A 25158-nucleotide genomic window follows, 5' to 3' on the forward strand; every position below is an offset into this window, starting at 1 on the left:
CGGCACCCTCTGGCTTGCTAGGGGACTGTAAGTCTTTAAAAGATGTATGATGTTCTTGGATGGGATCCATTCCCCTGCAGCTCCCACACGCCAACAGGCTTGCACAAACGCAGAGGTGTGCCAGCACACGGCAGCCTGACGCTGAAATCTCTGTGATGGATGCTCTGCAGGACCTAGCAACCTCTGCTCCCACTGCCGGACGTCTTGCTAGGGAGAAAATCTGAAGCATGAAGGAGACCTCCATAAACATCGCTGCTCTTATCATGGAAAAGCAGCTCCGACCAGCTGCTTGCTCAGGCAGAGGGAAAAGATGGGACGTTTCTGACTCCCCCACCCCATTTCACTTGCTGTGAGCAAGCGAATACTCAATTTAGGGGACACCCAGACTTGCCGCCCTTCAACCACGTCCCTAAGCGGCAAGGTGGCCACAGGCTGCCTCTTTGCCTCCTCTGGCAAGGGGATAGGACACACACCAGTGTTTTCCTTCATTGTCAGCGGCGTGGCGGGGAGAGAGAGGGAGGGTAGGTTAGCAAGGCTCTCACTTCACAGGAGAGGCTGCCTGGATCATATTTGTATTCATTTTCATGAACTCCCCATAAAAGTCACTAATAGAACACAATCTGCTAATTAAATTTCACTCAGGAAAGCATTTTCACCTTAGATTAGCAGTGTCCTTGCACATTTTTTGCTACTAATGTACTAATAACATCTTATTTATCTTATAAATGAATTCTGTTAGACTTATCATTAAATTTGAGATATTAACACGCTCAAATGAACCCAATGTGAAAGGAGGGGAATAATTCCAAGGGGATGGAAACCACGAGTCCATTTCCCTTCTTTTTTACTGCCAGGAAAGAAAGGCAGCAGGCTGACAGCTCAGGGGAGCAATGTCCTGCCTTTAACTGCTGCAGAGGTGCAAGCGAGGGCAAGGAGCCCTCAAAGGCCCCCAGGCCTCGCTGCCGGGGACGTGCTACCCAAGCAAAGGGCATGCACAGCTCCTGCAACCCCAGGACTTCTTCGTGGGGAGGTCTATATTGAGTGGTTTCGTGCCACAGAGCACAGAGGACTGAGACGCCTCTCGCCCCACCCTTGCTCATCCCATCGGGGTCGCACCTACAGACCTGCACTAGAACTCAGGGGTCCCGGTTTCCCAAGGACTTGCGCTCCCCCCCCAAGAGATGCCCCATGAGGGCGTGCAAATCGGCTGGAGAGGCCAGCTGCCGCACCTGCTTCCCCGAACGGGGCCTGGATTTAAAATATTTGTCCAAGGGAGGGAGGAGGTGGGGGAGAGGCGTTCTTGATCATGAATCTTGGCAGGATGCAGCTGCTGTCTGTGCTTCCCCGCGACTGGCTAGAAGATGGATAATGGAGAGGAGGCCAGGCTGCAACATTTAAATCCAGATCTGCTTTCGCACGCTGCTGAAAATCCTCCCCTTCTAGAGCTGTGTTTTCTGACTGCACATCCTCAAACCTTCCTTGCACCCCAGCTCCACAGGAGATGCATCACCGTCCTCCTGAACATCACATAAGGGCCTGATGCCAGCCACCGACAGCTCAGCACGCACCGAGCTGTGCCTCAAAGAAGGGAATATGTTGTTGTATCCGGCTTTTCATTCTGCTGAGGCTTTTTGTCCCAAATCAGGGTTTAGTCTTTACACAGACTGGATCAAATCCCTCCCTGGCTGAGCAAAACAAGAGCAATGACTGTTTCCTCCTCGGTACCTTCGCACATAGCCCTACGGTGCTTAATAGCCAACTTCGCAGAAGAAAACAACATCCAACCACCTCTATTCTGACAGCGGCGTTTTCTCCCCCTCTCTGAAGATCCAGTACTTTCCCACTTGTAATTGGATGAGGCAACATTGACATCCAGTGGCCGATTAGATTAATCGCAGCAGAGCCAGAGTATTCTCTCTGGGGACGGAGCAAGGGCTGGCAGTGCAGTCTGAGCTGCAACGGGCAGAAACGCCAGCATCCCACCGCTGTCCCTCCTCTGCCACCACCACAAACCAGGGGAAACTGCATTTCAGGGCTTCACTATTCCCAAATCCTCCTCCATGCTGGAAGACACGATGGCCCCACCAGCATAAATCAGCATCTCCAACTGGAGATGCAGTATTTTACACCAGTTGGCTCCCTTATTTTGTGTCTGGGTCTTTTGGGAAGCCCAAGTGCTTCACAGGGTGCAAGCCAGCATGCACAGGCTGCCAGTGAGCTGCCGGGCTGTATTTTACCCATAGACACAGGCCTTGAGTCTGTTATAAACCCTACAGGCACCAGCCATGGCTACTTTTCCACCGCTCCCTACCTGCTTGCACGTTCCTTGCAGGACACCCGCTGCCCCAGCAACAGCACTGCTCCCCGGCCAGGACAGCCCCTAGGTGCCTTTGCACCTTGGATTTTTCCCAGTGCTTCACCAGCACCCGGTATGACACTTCACAGAGATGGGGACACGTTGCCTTACCAAACACGGGTCCATTCTGCAAGGGACCAGCCTCTCCTCGGGCATTTATGCCATTGCCTACTCCCGCATGCAGCCAAAACCTCCCAGTTCAGCATCTGCCCGTCCGTTTGCAGCTCACACCTTCTGCCCATCACCCGATCCCGCCAGCTCTCGGTTGCCTTTTAGCCGTGCAGCACCGTGGCACGGGGCCCGTTTTGGGTAACTTCACTTCTTTTCATGCCCAAAACGCCTTCCAGATGCAAGCTACAGCTGGACGCCTGTGAGGTCCAGGTGAGTTTCTGTATTCCCCGCTTACAGACAACGAAACTGAGGCACCAGGAGAGGAGGGAGACCGAGGCGGAAGGGGGACGGCTGTAAATCCATGCCGTCAGAGCCTGCATTCAGACCATTTTTGCCAACTACAGAACAATTTGCATGCCTACAGGGGCAGTTAGATGCTCTTCCCTCCCCAGACAGCTGTAAAAAACAGTGGCTTCCCCTCCTCAAATCTGCTTTAAAGGTTCTCTAGTTTCTGCGGGATTTTAATTTTATTTTAAAAAATACTAAGGCAGATTACATGCTATGCAATTAAATATTGATTGGGAATTCTCCCCCAGTATGTTTCCCCTCCATCTCTCTGCCTCCACCGGGAGATGTCAAGTTCTGTTTCCTAAGCTGTCCCCATCCAGTGATTACGTTCATTAGGACACCAGCCTTGTGGTTAAAAGTACTTTCTTTGCTGCTGTACATTTAATTAGACAACTCTTTCCTAGAAATTATTTATAGCCAAGCTTGGGAGCTATTGTTAGTCCGAATGTAAATAAGATTCAAAAGGGAAATCCCAGGGCACCCCTGTGGCTGGTGAGCCGCTCGCTTCAATCCATTAGCACTGGTCCCAGCGCCCCTGCTTAGCACAGGCTTCCAGGGGCTTTATGGCTGCAACTTGTGCTATTTAACAAAATAATAAAGCAAGCCAGGCTAGGCACGGGTTTCCAACTCAACCTTTGATGCACAGGAGCATTTTCCCTCCCATCAGTGCAGGGAGCTGGGAAACCCCCCAGCTTGCAGAAAGACGGGGACGTGGCTGGAGGAGGGCGGCAGGCAGCCTTTCCGTTTCGGTGGGAAAAATACCAACTTTAACAAAAGCAATATACATCTTTGCAAAGCCATCTGAGAACACCTGAGCAGCGTTTCGTGTTGGTTTAACGAGGCTGGCTTTGGAAACGGGCCTAGGAAGGACACAGAGTGAGCCCGGTGGTCTCGAAGCCCTTTGCACTGAGTCCGTGACGAGCTACAGCACCGTAGCTTCCGAGGGAAAAGCACGCACGTCGGCCTGATCCTCACCGAAGCGACCAGACCAGCTCATAAACACAACCGCCGCCTCCAGGTGAGATGTTCGTCCAAGCCCCAGTCCTCTTCCTGAGCCGCTTTTGCAAGCAGCATGGTTGAACGACCAAATACCTCTGTTTTCAACCCAAATTAAGCCCTGGGCTGGAGAGACGCACCCTTCCTCTGCCCCACAAGACATTTGCTGGGAGCATTTGCTAACCACCGCATCCAACGTGCAGCGACAGGGCGGTCGAGTCTGGATGCTTCCCCCTCCTGCCGGCCCCGCGCTGGCAAACCAACCGCGCCTCGTTTGACGGATGATTCACGGGGTTAATCTTGCATTTTCACACCTTTGGTTGTCCTCCTGGCATCCGAGGGAGGGGAAAAACGCACTCAAGTGGCATTATTTAGCAGAACAGCACTCAGCGGCTCAGAAATAGCTGTTCCACGCAGGGAGCAGCAGCGAGGCCATGCGCGTGAAGCGGCCGATAATGCAAGAAAAATGGTAAATCTCTAAAATCTACAAATAGTGAGGAACAACGGGCTGGAGGTGGCCGCACCGGGAGCGCCCGCCGGCACCGCGCAAGCCGGCAGCATCCACGTGGCTCTGCTGGGACCGGGAGAAAATGCAAAATTAAACGCCAAAAGCTCGGCTGCCAGTTTTGATTTCGGCTGCCACCGTGCCCGGCTCCCCGGCGCCGCGAAGCCGCCTGCGCGAGGTGTCCCAGCCCTGACGGTGACGGTGCCAGCAAGCCTGCCATCACCGCTGCCAAGCCCAGGCAGAAGCCATCACCGTTCTGGAGGGTAATACCATGGGGAGCTCTATTATTTTAAACATATAATTGATTCTAATTCATCACTTATCGCACGGTGACAGATTTTTATATAGTTTATTATCTCAGTCGCAGCACGGGGGCCCGGCGGGGCTGGCTCCTATTGTTCAGCATTTCCTGCTCCTGCCTCATCTCTAGCTGCTCCCGTTATCTGTCTGATTAAGTTAGGGATTCTGGTATCTCAGGGTCCCCAGGTAACTGTCAGCGCTCATATCCTCCCCTTGCAGGATTAAAGCAGCCTTGATGCACCTCTCCTCCTTGACCCGCCTGTCACACGCGGTCTCCGTGCTTAGCCGGTGATTTGGGGACCGCAGCGATAGCCATCGCTCCCCCCTGCTGCCAGGTGCTCGCCAGCAACTCCGGGGAAGGCCCCGAGGACCGGGGTACAGCAGCACCAGCCCCTTTGGACCCCACAGGATGCCAACGCGAGCCCTGCCTCCCTCCCTCCCTCCCCCCGCAGCGGCATCCCTCCCCTCCCAGCACCTCCGCCGTGGGACGGGACCGTGGAAAAGCGGCAAAAAAAGTGACGGTACCCAAAATCGCCCTGTTTAGCGCAGGGATGTGCAAACAACCCATCGCTTTCCCACCCGAAAACAACTCAGCCCAGATCGGCAGGGGCCGGGTGCTGCCCGGAGAGCCCAACTCCTCCTCCCTAGCAGTATGGGATCGTAGCTAAAATGGGTCGATTTGGAGAATTTCCATTTCACAAGGTGCTTTCAACTTCTCCACACTTTGTTTTTGATCGGTTTTGGAACAACAACAACAACAAAATAGAAGAGAGCCCGCACACTTTTCTCCAACGAGCTCAGCGACTCCAAAAATGCCAGAAACTAGAATTTTCTTTCGACACTTTAAAGGGTCACTTTGCAATTTCAGTATTTCATTTCAGCATTTTAGATTATTCGGAATTATTTCTACAACATTTCACGATGCTAAATGCAACGCTGAGCATCACGCAGCACAGCTACAAGGATGTCATTATGTGACATAACATAATGATTGAAATGTTTTACAATTTGATCCTATTTTAAAATCATTAAGGGCTGCTGCTTCTTCGTTCTGATTGAAACATCTTGGTTTTGGTTTTTTTTTTCCTAGATCAAAGCGTGTCGTGTTCAAAATGTAAGGAAACAGTTTGACATTGTTCAAAAATGGCGTCAAAACCAGTTTTTACAACACAAACAGCAGAGACTTTCATCTCGGTGTCAAACTGCTTCATTACAACAACAAACACGAGGCACTTTTATCTGAAAACTAGGATGTTTGAGTTGACTTTAAGTAGCAGCTGCCCTTAATTATTTTAAAAACAAAAGGAAACGTTGCAAATATTAATCTGCCGCGGCGCAGGTGACGTCTCATAGAAATGTATGAATAATAAAAACAAACAGCCAAACACAGCCAAATTCAAACAAAACTTTAAAACGGCAAAATTCCTGGCGATTTTTCCGCCAAGGAGACGGGTGCAAGGGAGGTCTATGCCGCCACACCGCGCAGCGGGGACGCTGGCATGGCGCCTGCGCGCTGCAAGCCCTCTGTCAGCCATCGCCAGTCCAGCAAGTAATTGCAGACCAGGTTTGACATAAAAAACAACAGCCCTGACCCGAACAGCCAGTTTTTCCCTGGCAAACACGCCCGGCAGGCTCGCGAAGGGCTTTTTGTTTGGGGGGAAACGAAAAGCTGGCTTCTGGCTTGGACTCGATGTCCTGGGCTGTGGCATCCCCACGTCCCCTCGCTGCGTCGAACAGGAGGCGAGGGATGCTCTGTACAGCTCAGGGGTGGCTAACATCACCCAGATAGACCTTGACAGGCTTCTATTTGATAAGAACTACTGGCAAAGTCTCATTTAAGCCCAGCTTGGCAAGCTGCGGTTAGGACGGCTCTGCTCTCTGGACTAGGCACCCTACCCCTCTCCTATTTTGAGGGCCAAAGAGCCACAAGAGGTATTTTCTCTTGCCTGGCTTTCTGTCCAGAAGGAACATCAGCTCTGTAGGTTTGGGACCATCACGTGTTTTTGCACACAGAACACAGCGCCAAGGCAGCTCAATTCATAGAATCAAGGAATGCCCTGAGCTGGAAGGGACCCGCAGGGATCATCAGGTCCAACTCCCGTCCCTGCACAGGACACCCCAAATTCACACCGTGTCTCCGAGGGCCTCGGCCAAGTGCTTCTTGAATATTGCCAGGCTGGTGCCGTGACTTGGTGACATGGACATGAATTGGTCGACCCCTTGAAACTGTAGGAAGCAAACAAATGGCAACAAAACCAAACTTTTATATGACTTAGGCTAAACAAAATTATTTCTTCCAAACACACACGCTTGCAGGCTGCATCAGGCAGCATCGATTCAGATGGGATCAGAGAGACCCAGAGGGGACCACTCCGAAACAGAGCGAGTTAAAAGCACTGCCCGACCAGATTAATTCCCATTAGCAGCACCGGCTTGGGGGAACATGACACTTTTTTCCTTCCTTTGGGTGCCTGCTCGCAGCAGCGGGTCCCAGCACAGCGGTGGCAGGCGACCAGTGGCACGCTCAGGCTCGCAGCGCTGGCCCAGCACGATGCTGGCGTTCCCCCGAGCCCTGCATCCGTGCCACGTCCCTGGAAACCAAAACCCTCCGCTCTTGGAAGCGTAGAAGAGGCCCTTGAGGTGCTGTTCCCCACGCGGCTGAATATTTCTGAGCTGGACTGGGGCCGGGCTCCCAATTGCAAAAAGGAGAGCACTCGTTTCCCCGCCAGCTATTGCCTTTGCTGCTGACATTTTGCTCGGTGCCTGATGAGCTTCCTCCCCCACTTCCCCTAGGAATGACACCGCTGTTATCTCCGCTGCATCTAAAGCACACACAGACTCAGTTTAGGGACAGTTAATTTCCAATTCTTTCCAGATGGGTTGGAATAATATCCCCAGGTGGTAAATACATTATTAAGAAGGCAGTTTGGTGTGAAATTGGCTATTAAAATATAGATAAAGTTTAATATATTGAGCTCCTTGTCAGAAAAATCACTTTAGAGGGAGCTTATTATTTGTTTGATATTAAAAGAGTCACAGCTCCGCTCCAAGTGACAAATGGGGAGGGGGAGGAAATGCCACCAGTAATGAACAAAAGCTTTTTAACATTTAAATTTAGGTTTCCGCTCAACGCCCCATGCTGTTCTGGGCACGCACGCCCAGCAGATCTATCGGCCGCTCCTCAGGCGCCAGCGGCCGGGGGTGCCGGCATCCCGCGCCCATCCCAAACCCTGGCCGTGCCGCCGCTGGAGCAACAGGCTTCTCCTTCCCCTTTGGGGGAAGTTCAACGCAAGCCGCCTCCGCGCTCTGCTCCGCGTCGCCTTACTCTCCGGGGCATTTAGGAGCACAAATCATAAAGGAATAACTCAGAGGAAAAAGCAACCTCACAGCCTCCCCAGCGGTACGCAAACCCCACGCGGGATGCTCTGACTGCGTGCTGAGGGCAAGCCTCCCCTCTCGCCCGAGCTCTGTCCCATTGCTACGGCTCAGAAAGCGAAAAAGTTTCACAGCAAGTCCAAACTAAAGCTTTGGGATCCGCTTCCCGCGCGACCGGCACGTCCAGGGCAGCAGCACCCCTGCCCGGGTGGGATCCACAAAGGATAATGATACAGGATAGCACCGGTGCGATTCGGCGCTAACCAGAAGGCAAGAGACAAGCTGCGCCTTCCCGCTGCTCCGGGAAGGCTCGAGTTAGTTCTCCTATTACTAAGACTTCATTAGTTTTACAAACTATACTACAGAACATTTACTAGCGGGCTATGAAGAATCATAAATAATTAAAATTAAATTACACTTGTCAAGGAAATGAACGAACCGCTTCTCCGCGATGCATTATCCTCCCGCACTTACTTATTTTTAAATCGCTTGCTTATGAACTTCGCAGGTTTTTATAGATGGGGTTAGAACAATATGCTCGTTGGACAAAAAACAAAACACCACCGACCTGATTTTTACCCCACTTAGCCACAAAGCAGAAGAAAGCACAATTTACATCAATGGTGCTGCGGTGCCATGCACCCACATTTGAGATCAGCAGTGGTGTTAAAAGCACTATTAATCAGCATTATTATTATCTGGCAATTAGCAAACTTCAATAATTGGCACTTATTAGATCTTCCACTTGATGAGAATTTACTGTCAGAAGCCTTTGAGGGGAGGCACAATAACAGTGGAAAACATCTTAACTAATTAATTAAGCCTCACAACAGCCCCAGAAACCTTATGAAAATAAAAAAAAAAGGAGGGGAGAAAAGGCATTTTGTTACTGTCAGAGTTCGTGTTAAGGCTCCTTACCCCTGAATTAAGAGATTGCTCTGGGCTAGCAGATGGCACCTTCGCACCAGCGCCCTGTGCAGAAACCGGGCTCCTCACCTACATCCTTCCGCCTTTGGCTTGTACCTATTTATTCCTTTTTTCGTTCTCCTGCCTCCCAGCACCTCCTAAAAGTCCCTTCCACAAGTCAACACCCCTCCGGGGTGCAAGCCTCTCTCCGGGACCGAGGGAACCGGGGCCTGCATCCCCTTTTATCTCCCATTTCTGTTCGCTCTTCAGATTCTAACGGTTTTGATGTTTTATTAACAGTCCTGGTCTGTTCGAGGGAGTTGGAGACCTCCTGTCATTTGGGATTGACAGCAGAAGAGCGGGCAGGGAGGAGAAGGAACAAGCAGAGCCGCAGGTAGGGCTCTGCAAGCCCAGCTCCGCTGCTGAGCTTCCACCGATGCCTCAGTTTACCCCTTTGCCATGGAAATCACCCGGCTTTCAAGCTTCATTAATACCTGTAATGGGATTGGAAGTTTCTGGGAAGAAAGGTAGGAGAGGAGTGCATGGTATTAATTAGTTAGTCAATAGTTAATTCCTTCAATATTTGAAAAACAAAACAATCCCTGAAAACCACCACGCACAGATTTACATTCCCAGGGTTGCACACACTGGTCCTGGCACTTCATTGCACCAGAAGCTGCTTTTATTTGGGGGCTTTTTTTGTCTTTCCCCTATAACACAAGAAAATGGCCCAGCAAAGCATGCGAGCAGCTCCTTAAGTAACCCTACTCCTCATCCCAGCATTGGAGAAGATAGCAAACGTGCAGCAGGCAGCATACTGTGGATATGCAAGGGGAGGCCCAGCCACACCGCGTGCTGCCCCTTGGAGAAAGGCGGAGTACAAGCAATAGCAGGTAAATCTATTTATCTTGCACACTGCAGCGAGGATGGCAGGGAGACCCCAGGGACCATCGAAACCCCTCAAAGACAGCCACAGCCTGGCACCAGAGCTAGGACGAGCTGGTGGCAATGCCATACTGGGGTTCGCCACCTTTCTCCATCCAAAGGATGCTGGAAGAGAGGAGACCCCAGCTGGCCAGCACATCCCCTGACCACCACAAGCCTTCGGTAGCAGAAGAGCCAAGTCTCATCTGCAGTCTCCTCCACACCACGCTGATTAGCCAAGCACCAGCCCCGAGCTGCAGCTGCTCCTCCAAAGAAAACTCCCACCCCTCCGTGCCATCTCCTCCTCGTTCCTCTCCCCTGGCAGCCAGACGCATGCAATTATCCGCCGAGCCTGGCTCCCCGGCCCTCCCGCTCTGCCCGGCGCCTCCGCCCCCGGCTCCCCGCGCCGGAGAAGTTTGCAGCGAGTGCGGCGAGTGCCTCCGCTAGTGGAGGAGGAGGATCAAGGTTGCTGATGCTCCTTTCAAAGGAGACCTGGAGAGGTTTGGAGGAGAGGCGGGGCTGCCTGCAGGTTTCCCCAGAACATCTTATTAGAGTCACTTTCACACATCAGTTGAAAGCTGGCTGACAATGTCCTTTCTTTAACAAAGCAAATATTGTATAAATTAATAGCCCTTCAGGGAAAGACAGATGCAAGCGCTTCCCATCGCAGCCCCAACAGCCAACTTTCCGCAACCTGCTCTTGCAGCCTACCAAGAGCAAACTGCTGGCAGGCTGGGGAGGTGACGCAAGGAGAAACCCTCCACCTTTGGCACGACACACAAGCAGAGATCCCTGGAGGCCAGACACACCCCAACACCTCCACGGAGGAGGCTGCAGAAAGCAAAGCAAGCATTGAATCCTGATTGCTCGCCACCGCCGCATTCCTGAGGCAAGCCCAAGGATCTCTCGTATATCGCCATCAATATTTCAGCGCACACGTTTGTAATTTATGAAGGTAAAATGATGCTTCTGCGAAAGCCGTCACATATGCGGCTCTCCTGCTTGCAAATCTGAGGGCTGCTCCCAGTTGCAGCAAGTCGCAGGTGCAGAAGGCCTGCGGAGAGGAGATAGGCTGCGGTCTTTGTTCAAAAAGGCCACGAGGCACCTCGATTTGAAAGGGATGAGAAGCGCTACCAACCTGGCTGCCTCTGCCTGCCACTCATTCCGGTGGGTACGGCCCCCGGGGCGCAGCGGTGAGGATGCTGGGCTGGGACGTCCCACGGGCGAGCTGCTAAGCACAACCAGAGGTAGCTTGGTTTCTAACCTTCCGGTCCGATTTGTGTTAAGATGGAGCTTAAAATCCTCATTAAGAGGCTCAAGCTTGGCTCTGTGGGGTTTTGGTGATGGGGTCGTTGACCATGAAGTGCCTTGGCTTTGCTGCACCAGCCCGGGAACCTGTGAACAGCCCAGCCCGCCTGTTTCCTCCTGGACCTCTAAGAAACACATCCCCTGCTGTCCCCCGCTCCTTATCAGAGAGAGAAGATGCTGGCAACCGCTTTCTTCTTTGTCCAAACCACCGCGGAAAGGCCTGAGAGCAGAAGGAGCTCCGTTCAGCCCAACCAGCCACTTTTTAACTGCAACAGCCTCCCAGAGGTGCAGCCCTTGTGGGCTTCGCACCGTGCTCCTAGAAATATTCACGGAGCTGGCGCTTGTTTCTCTCCCTTCCCTTTGCTGTCTATTCCCTTTTATCATTTCTAAAAACCCTGAACTCCCTCCTCCATCCATCCCTGCAAAGCAGCTCCCTCTGTGAGTACCCTCACCAGAGCCCCGCAGTTGATTTAACCTCTGTTATCTCTGCGATTAGCCCCACCATGGAGCAGATAGTTGGCTCTTATCAGCCCATTAAAGAGCCAAAGAATGCTGTTACCAGTTTTTTATCTGCAAAACGCACACAAAGCCCCGCTGATTATTCTATTAATTTGTTAATGAACCTGTCTTGCCAGACAGACTCTCATCCCTTTACAAAGTCGGGGTAGGGAATTTTAATCTTCCTAGGGGTTCAGACCCTGGGCTCACAAGGTTTTTCAGCTCCAGAGTTCTGTAGAATCTAAAACAAAAAGTTCACCCCCGTTATCAGCTGCCAAACGCATCTCCAAGTGTTCCAGAAACCGCTCCTGCGTGGTGCTGCTGCTGCTAAACACGGACAGGGAGCAGCCCTGAAAGCAAGCACCAAGGCATGCCTTGCTGCACGAATCCCCTCCACAAGTAGCACCAGGCCCACAGCTCTGCAGCCATCCGCTGCGTTGCCGAGTTGAAAAATCAGTGGGTGGTTTGAGAAGTTGGTGGGTACCAGCCCCTTGAGCCCTACGGGCCAGGCTTCAAGGAGTGCCAAGCACCCAAACTAACTCCAAACCTTAAATTACCCGGTCAGGAGTGCCAGAGAGAGCCCACGCTGCCAGCACCACGGGTGTTGGATCCACCTCCGGCTGGGGATACTCCTACGGGTTCTGCTTCTAATGAAAGACAGAGCTGGCACCCAAGAGCACAAAGGGAGTGAAGTCAAAGCAGCGGCCTTGAACCTGACAAGGCAGGTCTCTCTCCCTGCCAAGGTTGGCTCTAAATCTTCCGATTGACTCAGAAATAATGAGATATTAAAAATAATGAATTTGAGGTTGTGTTCATTGACCCTCTGAGCCGCTGAGATTTGCAAGTGCATGCTCTCTTGCTATGCAGGAGACTTACCGAGGTACCTTAATACTTCCCAATCTTTAATATATTTACTTTTGCAACACCCCTGTGCAGAAGCAATGTTATTATGACCGCGGAGGGGTGCCGAGAGCCTGGGATGACACAGAAAGACAGCAGCAAAATGAGCGATTCAGCCCAAATCTTCTAAATCCAGGGCTGGTGCTCCAACCACCAGCCTACTCATCCTCTCCCTCCCCTAACATTCACTCAAGGCTTCTAACTGGGGAAGGGATGAAGAAAAGACCAATATAACCAGAAAAGCATGGTGGACCTGTCAGGACCGGGCTCTGCTGTGTTCCTGTCTTGCAGAATACATTTGGCTCCTTGGCCCACCTCTCTTCCCCTCATCCTGGGGAAAAAAAAACAACCCAGCTGGTTTTCAGTTATTTTTAGGCAAGGATAGCTGGATGCTTAAGTACTTCTAAAGCTGCCAATTGCACAACAAATTAAATGCATAACCCTGGAGCACTCAGAGGATGAATACATTACGGACAAAAGAAACATGTAATCACACCCACACACAGCTTTGTTTACTTTGCATTCATACATGACTCTGTTGTCACCTCCATCCCTGACTCCTAATGATAAAAGACAAAAGGCAGAAAATTCCTGCTCAAACCCCCAAAGTCTCCATCTGATATGCACAAATGCAATTTGTCTCAAAGCCTCCCGAGGCCCCCGATGGCAGGGAGATGCATACAGAAGGAGCTGCAGGTAGGGCCCAGCTCACCGAAGGGGAAGTGCTGCCGAGTCTGGAGCAGGAGCTGAGCCCAAGCATCGCTCCGTCGCATCGCAGCCCTGTCCAAGAATTCGGGACCAGGCTTCCTTGACGCTCAGGCAGTCACATGTCTGGAAGCAAACGACATCCCATGGACATTCAAGAGCTGCCACTATTCCTACAGGAGCCCTTCCTATTTATCATGCCAAGCAATGCGAGGTATTTGTATTCACACTTCTGGGTTTCAGCCATACTCTCCAAATCAGCCGGCCTGAACCAAGGTTTGATCTGAAAACCAGGATTGATGCAACACGAGAGTTTCAAAGCCACGTTGCCTTCATTAGATCAACCACTCAAAGCCTCCTCATCATTCATCCTTGTCTCCTCTGAAAAGAGTAACCTCATTTATTTTTGATGCCTCACCCCAAGTTTCCCCTGATACATCCCCAATTCCAAGGCAGACTCAAAGTTTCTTTTAACCAAAGCATTTAAAACCAAAGCAACCACAGCACCTGGCAGGGCATGAACCAGCTGGCCTGCAGGTCCACTCCATCTGTTGCTGGCAACGCTTTCCAGGTCAAAGCACGTTTTCATTGCACAGAGCAGAGACGACTCGTGCTGTAAGGGGGCCAGAGGATCTCTACATTAAAGATCATGAGCATGAAAGCACAGGGGCCATGGCTGAAAGGAAAGGGTGACTTGTGGGGGACAGGCAGGCCTCCAAAGAGGCAAAAATAGCCATTTTGAACCCAAGCACACACTCCCACAGATTCTCAGAACAGCCTGGGAAAGTCTGCCTAGGGGGTAATACTGCAGGAAGACCAAGCTCCACACAGCCCAATGTCAGGACATTTATTCTTGAATCTCTCAGATTCTCACACCCTAAACAAGGTATTCTGAACCCCTCCCTAAGGCAAAGGCCACAGTAAGTCCCCGCTGGCCACATGCTCTTGGTTCAATTCTGGAGACTGATTTAACAGGAGACACACCAGGATCACAGAATCGTAGAATTGTTGGGGTTGGAAGGGACCTTTAAAAGTCATCTAGTCCAACCCCTGCTGGATGCTGCTGATGGTCAGCTGTAACCACCCTGAGCAAGGCAGTCCCGCGAGCATCTTACCCATTAGATCCAGCGCTGACCTCTCCGAGCCCGCCACACTGCTGGAAAAACAGGCACCCTTCGAATGACAGCTTTTTACTACCACTGAGTCCATTTATAGCACGGCTTGCCAGACATTTTGTCATTTATTTTTTTTTCCACCACTACAAGGTAACGCTCCTAGCATGAAGACAAACCCACCGGTGCATAGTTTGTCAGCTCGATGGCTTCCTACAGCACTGAGCACAACTTGGCGTCAGCTCCTGACTACGGTCCTAAGCACAACGACAGCAATAAATATCAGTAACAGCACGCGAAATGGAGCCGAGCCGGAACACGCTGGGGGGGAAAAAAGTCTGGAAAGGAGTTATTCTGCCTTCTGCAGCCTGGCAGAGGGAAGCAAACCTCCAGCCCCCAAGCCTCGCGTTATGGGGTAGCCTGCTCTTCCCCAGAGCATCCCAGCGTATCCAGGCTTCCTCACCCCAAAGGACTTCTTACAGCCCAGGATCCTCCCAGTAGGCACCGTCGCCTTCTTCCCTGCCCACACCTTTCTGTCTAACCAGTGCTTGGTATTTGAGTCTAAAGGTTAATTAAGTGTGGCTGCAAGAATGAAAGGCCACAATCAATTACTGCGCCTGCGTGTCCATTTGAGTCAATTTTTAATCACGGTGATTTGGTATTTTGGAAGGCATGGGGTAAGCAGAAGGGCGAAATTCTCTTTCTTCCTCTCTTTTTGAAAGATATTTATTCGAGCTGGATAATTCCCCTGTCTCCAGGCAGACAGCATGCCTTGCCCTGGCACCCGCCACCTTCTCTCACCTTCCCTTTGTTTCTGTGCAGCGCTCCAGAAGAAGGAAGCTGGCAGAGATGGGGGAACGCAACAAAAACTGGCTTCGATACGTTCCCACCGCAGCTTTCCAGACCTGCTGTCTGTCCCGAGTCCCCCGGCTTTTACCCGACCCGCGGCTGGAGGGACTGGGAATGGACCCTGCACACTCAGGTGGAGCAGCACATATGCACGTGTCCCCAGACCCTCATCCAGCATCTCTTTCAATCCCTGCCCAAAACTGGTTGGCTCCAAGATATATACCTTGGGATCCCCCAAAAGGCATGGGGCTGCCCACCCACCGCCTCACCCAGATAAAAGCCCTCCCAGCGCTCTCCAGGCAGCATCCCCGGCGTACCCCCCCTCACACGTACACCGTATGCGCGCAAGCCCTCCGAACATGACCCATCCACATCCCCCCTCAGACACTCATTGCAACCACACCAACTCTCATCCCTTAACGTACACCCGCCACCCCGAAGGCAACACGCTCACCCACCCCCCAACAAGCTCCCTTTGCCTGTTGTAATAATTAACTATTTAAAATTCAACCAGTGCTAATCGCAGCGGTCCGGGCTGTGTTCTCATTACCCAGGATCAATTCCTGTTTAATATTCACCTCCAGGGGCGGATGTGGCTGGAATGAGTTGCTGATTTCTCTTTCGCTACGCCAAAGCTAATGAGTGGCTCCTGCTATTGTAGTACAGTCACTCTCCTGTAATCAGTCAAAATAACAAGCAACAGCACCTTCCAGGGATGCAGAGTCTTCTACATAAATATACATAGACAGTCAGCCACGCCAATGGACTTCACATCTCAATGAGCTATGGCCAAGGCGCAGCCCCAGCTGTGGGAGAGGGGACAAGCCCACAGCCCGGGAATCTGCTCTCATCCTTATGGGGCATCACGGCCATTTATAAGGGCTCATCCACATCTGCAAGCTCCTCTGGATTCAGGGCGTGGACAGCTATCCCTGCATTCACGCACACACCCCCAGCACAAAGATGCTGCTTGACCCTTGCCAGTTTCAGCAGATGCATTAGCCCACCGTAAGAACGATCTGCAAAGTCATTCCCGAATAACTCCACATGTGATGTGCAGCACATGCCACGCGGTTACTCACAGCCCCGGGAGTCAATCTTCAAACCTCTCTCCATGGAAGAAGACAAAGCTCTCACAAAATAGTAGCAGGGAAAAACCACCCTGCCTGCTCCCTCCGAGGCATTTGCTAACAGATCTTGCATGGGATGTGATTAATTTCCATCTCCCTCCTCTCCCACCCCAGCAAAAAATGGAGATGTTTGCTACTCCCTTGGCTTTTGTAAGCACTGGGGGAAAGCTAAAACCCACTCCTCTGGGGAAAGCAGCCTAACGCGCCGAGCTGGCGGGGCCGTCATCAGATAACAGCGCGAGCAGGGTAACTGGCCTCACGCGTGGGGGCGGGCACCTGAATCAGCACGCAAAAAAGCCCTCCTAGGGCTGGCCCCCATTGAAGGGATGAATTGGTGAGACAGAGAGCACGGAGGAAGAGAGCGGATCTTCTTAGCAAGGCTGTAAACACGTCACCCGCGCGTCGGCCGGCTCCTCCACGTGGAGATGCCAGTGGTGCATCGTCCAGGGACGCGTGGGGGGAAGCGAGTGTCATTTCTCATCAGCCCTCATGTGGACAGGTCACAGGACAGCAGGAAAACGGGAGCTGGCAGGAATCTTCATCAAATGACCAGACGAGCTTATTTTTGTTCCTTAGCAGCAATTAAGGGCAGAAAATTAAACTCGCATCTTCACAGCAGGCAGTTGTCACCTCAGTGGGTGGCAGCACGCTCCTCGCTCAGCTGCAGCGCGGTGGTTAATGGCAAGGAGCAGGCCAGGCGACACTCGTCCCCCGCCAGCACCGTGGGGACGGGACTGACCTTGCCCTTGGGGAAACCTCCAAAGGGAGGTGGAGAAACACCCGCTAGGCTCTGCCCAGCTTTAGCGACGGCACTATTGATGGAGCAAAGGGAAATCGTCTACCTGGTGCGCGTCCATCACCTCCCAACAGCTCACGGGGGAGGAGAAAAACCACAGATGCCTCAAGGCAGTTTGCCCACCGAAAATCAATAACTAGTATTAAAAAATGGATCCAGTTCCCATTGGAACAGACTGCTCAGGGCTCTGCCATAATTCTGCAGAACAGTCAATATTTACTGTAAGTGTCTCAAATAAAGATTGAGCTTCGATTTAGTAAGATCGTTATTGTGCGTTAATAATATGCCAATTGATTATTAAACATATTTTCCAAGGGTATGAAAAATAGGCTAGGAGATGAAAGGGCATCTGACGCAGGAACATGATGTTAACTAGGGAACCTAATTGCGCAGAGCTGCATTAGCCAAATTATCTTTCTGTCGTTAGGAAACATTTTATAAAGGCATTAAAATGCTACAGATAGAGGAACGATACATGAACATTCAAAGGAGTCGGGCAAGAGGACAAATTGCATCCTGACGATGCACTGCCCGTGTCTGCTTCTCCCTCTGCACGCCGGCGCCTCCGGAGGACCCACCGCTTCAAGCCCGCGCTAACGGCTCTCCCTGCCTCAAAAGCTAAAGGCGAAAGGCTGGGAGCAGATCAAAAACCCTTACGGATGGCCTCAATGCCACCTGCTCCGAGCCCCTGGATCCCACGGTGCGTTTCTGCCGTCAGAGCACCCGCCAGAGCGTCGCGGGGTTCAAAGTGACACTTGGCTGGAGCGCTGAACAAGGCTTTTTGCCGTCTGAGGATTTTCACAACGTGTCCACAAATGTCGCTTCAAGTAACACTTGTGGCTCAGCAGTCAATTCTCACTTTGAAAATACAGGGAAACGTCAATTTGTGCGTGCTTTCCTCCTAGTCTAAATCGTACTCCTCTTGCTGAAAAAATAGCATAACCGACGGATTTTTTTTCTTATCCTTTTTTGACAAGTTCTTGATGAAATGTAAATGATTTTCAACTTTGATCTTTATGCTTCCTGGCTCTTTCTGACTATGTTTCTTCCTTAACAATTTGACTTGAGCTTTCTCCCGAAATAAGGCTCTGTCCTCCCATCTGCATCACGCAAATTACTGAGCAGTCCGGTGCAATAGCTCAGAACAGGCCACTCTCTTCCCTAGCAATAGAAATTATTTCCATTTGGAGTAATATATCCCCCTGCTCCTGCTCAATGGATTGCTGCTCACCAGGCATTCAAATTTTGTTCATCGTATGCCGCAGGGCAATTTTGAATGCACCAAAGCCCAGGCTGCTCAGCCACGGGATGCTGATCGGATTTGTGTGAGAAACAGGGGCTGCCCGAGCAAAAGGAGGACTGGGATCTACGGTCTCCCACCCTCCCTGAGGCCTGTGGAGGTTTAGGTGGAAGGACTTCGTTCGGAGCTACCCAACACGCGTGGTACAAACTGGCAGCACTGGGAACCTGCAGAGCTGGGCTTTGCACTTCTCTGCACATACACAACTTTGGCTCCACACTGAGTAAACTCATTATGTTTGGGCTACTGGGCACATTTTACATACAGTTGATAAAAAAAACCCACAAAGCCGCTACAAACTATTTAAAAAAAAAAATTAAGAAAAGGAGGAATTAAAATGGAATTCAGACCCAAAGCACATGACGGAGCGCTGGGTTTCATGCCTGCGTGCCCCATACTATGCCTGATCACAGCGCATCCCCCGCCTCGGCAGCAAGGCCGGCGCTCTCCACGTCTGGGTTTGATCCTGGCCTCTGGGCGGCGAAGGCTGGATAATTCATGCGCTCTCAGAGGCAGCAAGAGGAGAAAGGTATAAGTTGCCTACAGGCTTCCCACCCCTCCCCTCCTGAGATGCCTCTGCCTGGGGCCGGTGCAAGACTTTCTACTTTCTGCTCTAAAAAATGGGCTTTTCTGTGTCTGTTGTACGGGGCATCTCGCAGGGACCCTGCCGCCGGTCCACCCTGGCTCACCAAGCCCCGCCGGAGCAGGGCGCGGTGGCACAGCTGATAAAGCCACCTCCGCAGCCCCCAGTGCTCTCCCAGCAGTTGTCTGCCTATCTATTTATCTAAATCTGTGAATCCTGGAAATCCTTGGTGCTCTGTCGGTACCTTTCATCGGAGGGTTTCACAGCATTTGCCAGACATGAAGCGAACAAGCCCCCCGGCTCCCCTTGGTGGGGGGTAAGCAAGACTAAGATTAATCCCAGTTCAGGAAACTAAGGCCTGAGAGGTGAAAAGAAGGGGGCGGGGGGGGGAAGCAATGCAAGAAATCACAGTGGGTCCCCAGTGCCTTTGATTTGCCTTCCTTTTGTTCAGCTATCATGCTCAGACCCTGAAACACAGCCACAAGTCCCAGCACTGCCCTGATCACCTCCCAGTTGAACAGAGACCTCAACCCTAACTCTGCTCCCCCGAGACCAGGCTCCTCGCCAGCATTTTCCCATCCAGGGAGGCTTGGGAGAGATACAGCCATGATGAGCTCTCCAGAGACGCATGAACCTGTTCACAGAATATGACTTTTTTTGCGGTGTTTGATGGAGAGGGAAAGTTCCCCTCGGAAGACACGGCTCTGCGGCAGCCACCGCCACTGCCGGAGGGAAGGTGACGGATAGGGTGGCAGATAGCTCTCCGTTTACCTCTCCTGCCTGCCTGCCTGCTGCTGGAATGAAGATAATCTATGAGCAGTAGCGTGCATCAGCACCGCTTTCTCCCCTGTATAAATCAGGAGGGTGAAGCGTATTGAAGGCAGCGCTCCCCGAGCCTTCCTCCTGCCTGCCCGCAGCATTATCCATCTGGTGCTGAAGGTCAAAGAAGCCTCCGAGGACAGGATAATCACTACAGAGAAGAGGGTTGCGCTCCATCACTTGCAGGGTGGAGACAACACGAGCCATGCAAAGGGTGCAGATACCCTTCCTTCCCACCCCTGCTTCTACCCGGGCTGAGCTTGGCCGTCAGCCATCCCGGTGGGACCGGGCATCAAGAGGTTCTTGGAAGTGTTGCTTGCAAGGGTTGGGTGGGCTTGTCAGCTCGCCTGCTCTCTACTGTGCCCCTGTCTTGATGTGCAGCCCTTGACCAGGAGGAGCAGAAGTGGTTTCATGCATCCTTTCAAGAGAAAGGAGCCTCCAGGAGCAAGGCTACTCATCAGCAAGTACAGGCAGCTGCCCATCTGAGAAACAATTCTACTTCCCAGGCAAGAGGAGGTGAGGAATAAGGCATGAGTAGGAACACTTCCAAGGCCCTAAGGAAGAGCTTCAGTAGCATGAAGATCACTACTGATGTCTGTCTAGGACCACTGTCTCCACACCCATGGAGGGACCCTCGGAGCTGGGCAGAGGGGATAAAACCCAACCCAAGCGGACTGAGGACATCCTGTGATGCTAGTCTCGGAGACTGATTTATCAGCCCTGTTGACACAGATGATAACCTCATCCTTCTTTCTGACACGGCCCTGATGGAAGAGGAGGTCAGAGGGTGTTTAACAGGCCCTGAGGTGCAACCGACTGCCGAGGTGGGGGAGGAGAGCCCGGCAGCCCATCGGACAGCCTCCTCCCGACTCCCCACCCCGAGGCGAGCCTGGCCCTCATCCACTGTAAAGCTCCTTCCCGCGTCCCTTCTAGAAACTTGGCAACGTCTTAATTTATCTGCTGCACAACTTAATTAAAGTCAGTGCCAGAAACGAGCTGATCGAATCATCAGATCCACCCCGGATCCGTCTCTCCTCACTCCAGCACAGCCGCTGCCCAAAGCACCCGGCTCCTTCGCCAGCCCTGCGCTCAGGGTTTCCTTTGATTCATGTTTTTCCTAGACAAGAGCGACTTATTCCTTCCTTGCTTCCCTCTGCGCCACTTTGCAAGCCAACGGTGCAGAGCTGCTCCTGCACACCTGGCAGAGGAGTGCACGCAAAAGCAGCCCCGTGCCCCCTTCTCGGGAAATCAGATCTTTCCTCCAGCTGGTAAAGGAGTGCTTGTTTTAGCACAGTGGGTTTGCAGCCCCACCAGGAGAAGGCGGCCAGAGGAAATCCAGGCTTGGTACTTCTGGCATTTGTCTCTGCCAGTCAAAAGCCATAATTGGTCCCCGCTTTAGGGAAGAAAAAGAAATAACCTACCTCCAAAAACACCTCTCCAATCAATAAGCATTTGTCCTTTGCATCTGTGGCACGGTGGCTTTGGGCTCCCTGGGGCTGCTGCCAGCCTATTTTTCTTCTCCTTTCTCTGGCCCATCACTTAAGCTAGGTGCTGAGCTTCACCTCTGGACCCTCTCTCTCCCCCAAGCCGATCAATAACTAACCCTCTGCTAACGACCTTTCCATCCCTCTGGAGGAGCAGATCCGTCAGAGAGCAGGGATGAGCCAGGAGCTTGCTCATCCCTTCTTGGACAGTGACTAATTGCTGCCATTAGATGCAGAATTACAGACAAAGAATGAAGGCAGGGAAACGACTGACCCTATGTTTAATGCAACCGATGTCCAAGTGTCCACTGCTGCTGCAATGCCGGGAGAATCGTAATGCAGCAGGGAGGAGAAAGTCCTCTCCTGGCCATCACGGGGCCAGCCAGGCTTCCCAGCTGCATGCCTGAGCCGGGTGAGTTATTCCTCACTGGAGAGAAAGATGTTGCTGGTAGCAGCGAAGTTTTCCCCTCACAAAACGACCTCTCTCACTCAGACTGAATATCTAAGACTAGTTAAAAATCTCCTGCAGAGCAACAGTGTGTGTTCCTCTCCTCCTCAGATCCATTTTGAACATCTCCAGCACAGTTCGGAGCATGAACAATACCTTCCCCCTGTAGCTGAACCGCTCGCTTAATCACCAAGAGGCACATTGCAAAGAATGAGGAGAAATGCATGAAATCACCATTCTGCATTAAAAAAAAATAAGTAAATACCCACAACAGTTTCAGCCAGCCCCTTTCCACATCGCGGCCGCTCTCCAGGTGTCCCTGAGCCCCAACGCATCCCCAGCCTGGCCCTCACACCGGCGCTGGTGTCGGACACCCTCCCCGACGGGGCTGCTGGAGCTCGTGACACACCAAGGGCAAACAGGCAGGTGTTTTTGACTTGTAAATGGAGAAAGCTGGCTCGGAAAGTCACTGGAAGAGAATAAACAAGCAAATCCCACCAGTGTGGAAAGCAGGGGGAGCTTTTTGTTGCTGCTGTCGTCATCGCTGTTGTTTTCCTCCCCGAAAACCCCAGGCCAGACTACCCCTTTTTGTAAAGCACCTCTCTGATATGGAAAATTTCAGCAGCTTCCCGTGCACAGCCGAAGCAACATATTCCCATCTCAGCTTTGCCTGCCTGTCTTTACGCATCTGATTGAGCCTGAAGATCTGCACTTCTGCCAATTGCAGCTTTGCTTTGGACTCCAAGTCAAGTTTCTATATGCAGGTCTCTGTCGCGGGGGGGATTTTGAAGCCCTGAACTGTCAGGCACGGAGTGAAACAGTCATCGCAATTATTCTGAGCTGGATCAAGCCCAGCCGAAAAGCAGCAGGCACCTCTCCACCCGCTCCTCTTGGTTTTAGACCACGAGTTTACTGAAGAATCAGTGCAAATTGTATAGCTGAGCATCAGGATCCTACTTAGCTCAAAGGAGCTTGGTAACATACTGACGGCAGCGTCCCTGCCTTGCCTTTCTATATACCTTGGTCGTCACAGGCAGCAGGAGCGGAGGTGGGCAGACGGATGCCTCGCACGACCCCTCGCTCCAGCAACATCCCTCTGGGTTTGTCAGGCTCAGGCCCCCACGGGACCGCGACCCCCAGAGCAGCCACCACTGTGTCCTGACACCGGCTACACCCCGGGGCTGGCAGGCACAGGGCAGTTCGGCTCCGTGACAGAGCCAGAAGAGGAGCTACCTTTGGGATTTGCAGTCAGCACCGGATGGCTATCACGTCTTTGTTAGGATAAGAAATGACTGGTCATTGGAGTCAAAGCAATTAAGAAGAGCGATTACCATAACACGCCACATCCTTCTTCCCTCTCTGCTGTCTTGCTTAATTTCCTGACTCCACGCCTCTCCGAGGAAAGCTCGCACGGAGCTTCTCACACAGCGCTTTTAACCCCGCTGGGTTTTTTGCCCCATCTCATCAGGAGGGGCTGGGTCCGCAGCCGCCAGCCTGCACTCCCCTCCCTGCCTCCCACGCTCCTCCGGCGGCAGCACTTTAACCGCGCCACGGGATGATTTACTGAATTAAAAAGAAAAAAGAAAGTCCCTAGCATTGAATCTTTCCTCCAGGTGCGGTAAATATTCATCGGTGCCTCACCTCCTCCACGGCCAGCCCCGCCACCACGCACGGTGGCATCACTCCTGCCTAGAGCCCTGTTCTAATAAGGCAGAAGCAAGGATGTGAAGTGCCATATTTTTGGGTTTTGGGTTTTTTTTTTTCCAAAGACATCAAGTGTCCCTTGTGGGAGAGGAATGCAGGACACATTTGCTAAATATACACACCCGGACCTTTCTCCGTAGCAGCGTCATCGGCCGCAGACAGGGACGAGAGATACAATTGCCCAGACAAATAGAGATGAGGCAGACGGACATACCAAGAGCAGGAGAAAAATGTGGATTTAAAGCATAATTCATCTAGAAAGACTTCCAAGTGCCTTGTGAATAGAGCAAAACTTTGCAGAATCATGCTCTGAAGTGCACCCACTCCATGCTCACATTTATCAGCGTGCCCAGCAGAATACTAAACCTGACTAAAAAGCCAAGCTAAAATTATCTCGGGGCGAGGGAAGCAAAGCACCAGACCTCCTTGCAGTCACTCGCCTTGCACCAGCAGCTAAACAGCCACGAAGAGCAGGACCCGCATCCACCACGACCCTTCGCCCCGTCCGCACTGGGAGCGGGATGAGCATCGCCGTCCTGCATCCTTCGTGATGGACCATCCGGCTCAGGAGCTGTCTTCCCAGAGACAGCGCAAATCTGCCCGGCAAACCCAGCTCCTGGGGACTTCTTTCCCCTTGTCCCACCTGTAGTCACTGCTCCACGGGTAGAAACCAGCGATTTCATCTCAAAGGCCGTCTTTGGGTGTCATTTTGGCACCTGTCACAAGACAGAGTGGCATAGGTGCCATGGAAGCGTGCCCATGAATAGCCCTGGGCTCTGCCCAGGATCTCCTTCTAGCAGGAGCTAATCCTGGTGGTGACGGCTCTGAAGATATACGAGCAGGTGAAGGATGCTGAAGCAAAACAGTTGCTATCTATCCTGGGAAGCCCGAGCTGCTTCTCTCCCAACCACCCTATTGCTATTCACCGTCGGATCGCACAGAGCGAGGTTTATTCTCTGCTTGATTGGCACGCGCTTAATTAATGTTAATGGAGCACTCACATCACGATCAAGGAGAGACTCTGAACCCCAAAGTATACTAAATCTAAAGAATTACAGCAGAATTCATGGCCTAATTACAGTGTATTGTTGAAATACCACTTAAATATAGTGATTATTAAAAGCATATTATTGATTGGGGTTTAACTGCTATGTAAATAAATCTAGTTGAGGAAAACTGAGCTACAAATTCATTACCCAGCCGTAAATCCTCAATAAATATTTTTTCACGAATCGGTTGTTGTTTATTATACAATAAATGTCTTATTAAGTCAAAATTAATTGCGTATTTGGGGAAACTTCATCGAAGGCTCCCTCCCTCCGCCGCCACACGGGCGCTTTGCCAGGCGTCCTTTTAATATCCCCCTTCCCGGCTACCTGTGCCCCCCGGGACCGGCGGGGAGCAGGTGCCGCGCATGCCTCGTGCCAAAGCAAACCCAACCGGCACGGCATCGGAAAAGATGCGGTCCTGCCACCGCCGCCTGGGGCTCGGCTGCCTGCGATCCTTGGCAATTAGCAAAACGCATCAGCTGCCTCCTCCTCCCCCAGCCCGAGCACCCCGGTTCTCACGGGGGGACCCCCCTCTTTTTTCCCCGCAATGTGTCAAGAGCGCTCGTGAAGTGGACGGCCCTCACAAAACAAAGCCCACTGGGTCTTCGGGAACCAGAAGACCTCCCCCAGCGGAGATGGTCAAATAAAGTAA

The 25158-nt window shown here is 52.0% G+C and overlaps 1 protein-coding gene across 6 annotated transcripts in view; it reads right to left on the reverse strand.

The window, feature by feature from the left end:
• LOC104049120 (opioid-binding protein/cell adhesion molecule homolog) overlaps positions 1 to 25158 on the reverse strand; it is a 306003-nt gene that overhangs the window by 126907 nt on the left and 153938 nt on the right. Inside the window, exon 1 of one of the 6 annotated variants that reach the window (XM_064470915.1) lies at positions 16276 to 16328. The exons of 4 other annotated variants lie outside the window; for them this stretch is intronic. Coding sequence is in view for 1 of the 2 variants with exons in the window: in XM_064470913.1 (XP_064326983.1) it covers positions 10960 to 10984 (25 nt within the window). In the remaining variant the exon portion in view is untranslated. Of the gene's footprint in view, positions 1 to 10959; positions 11012 to 16275; positions 16329 to 25158 lie in introns of those variants that run through there. One more of the 6 variants, XM_064470913.1, reaches the window with a different exon arrangement.

The sequence above is a fragment of the Phalacrocorax carbo genome, chromosome 21 (assembly GCF_963921805.1).
Source record: "Phalacrocorax carbo chromosome 21, bPhaCar2.1, whole genome shotgun sequence".
In the NCBI taxonomy this organism is placed as follows: domain Eukaryota; kingdom Metazoa; phylum Chordata; class Aves; order Suliformes; family Phalacrocoracidae; genus Phalacrocorax; species Phalacrocorax carbo.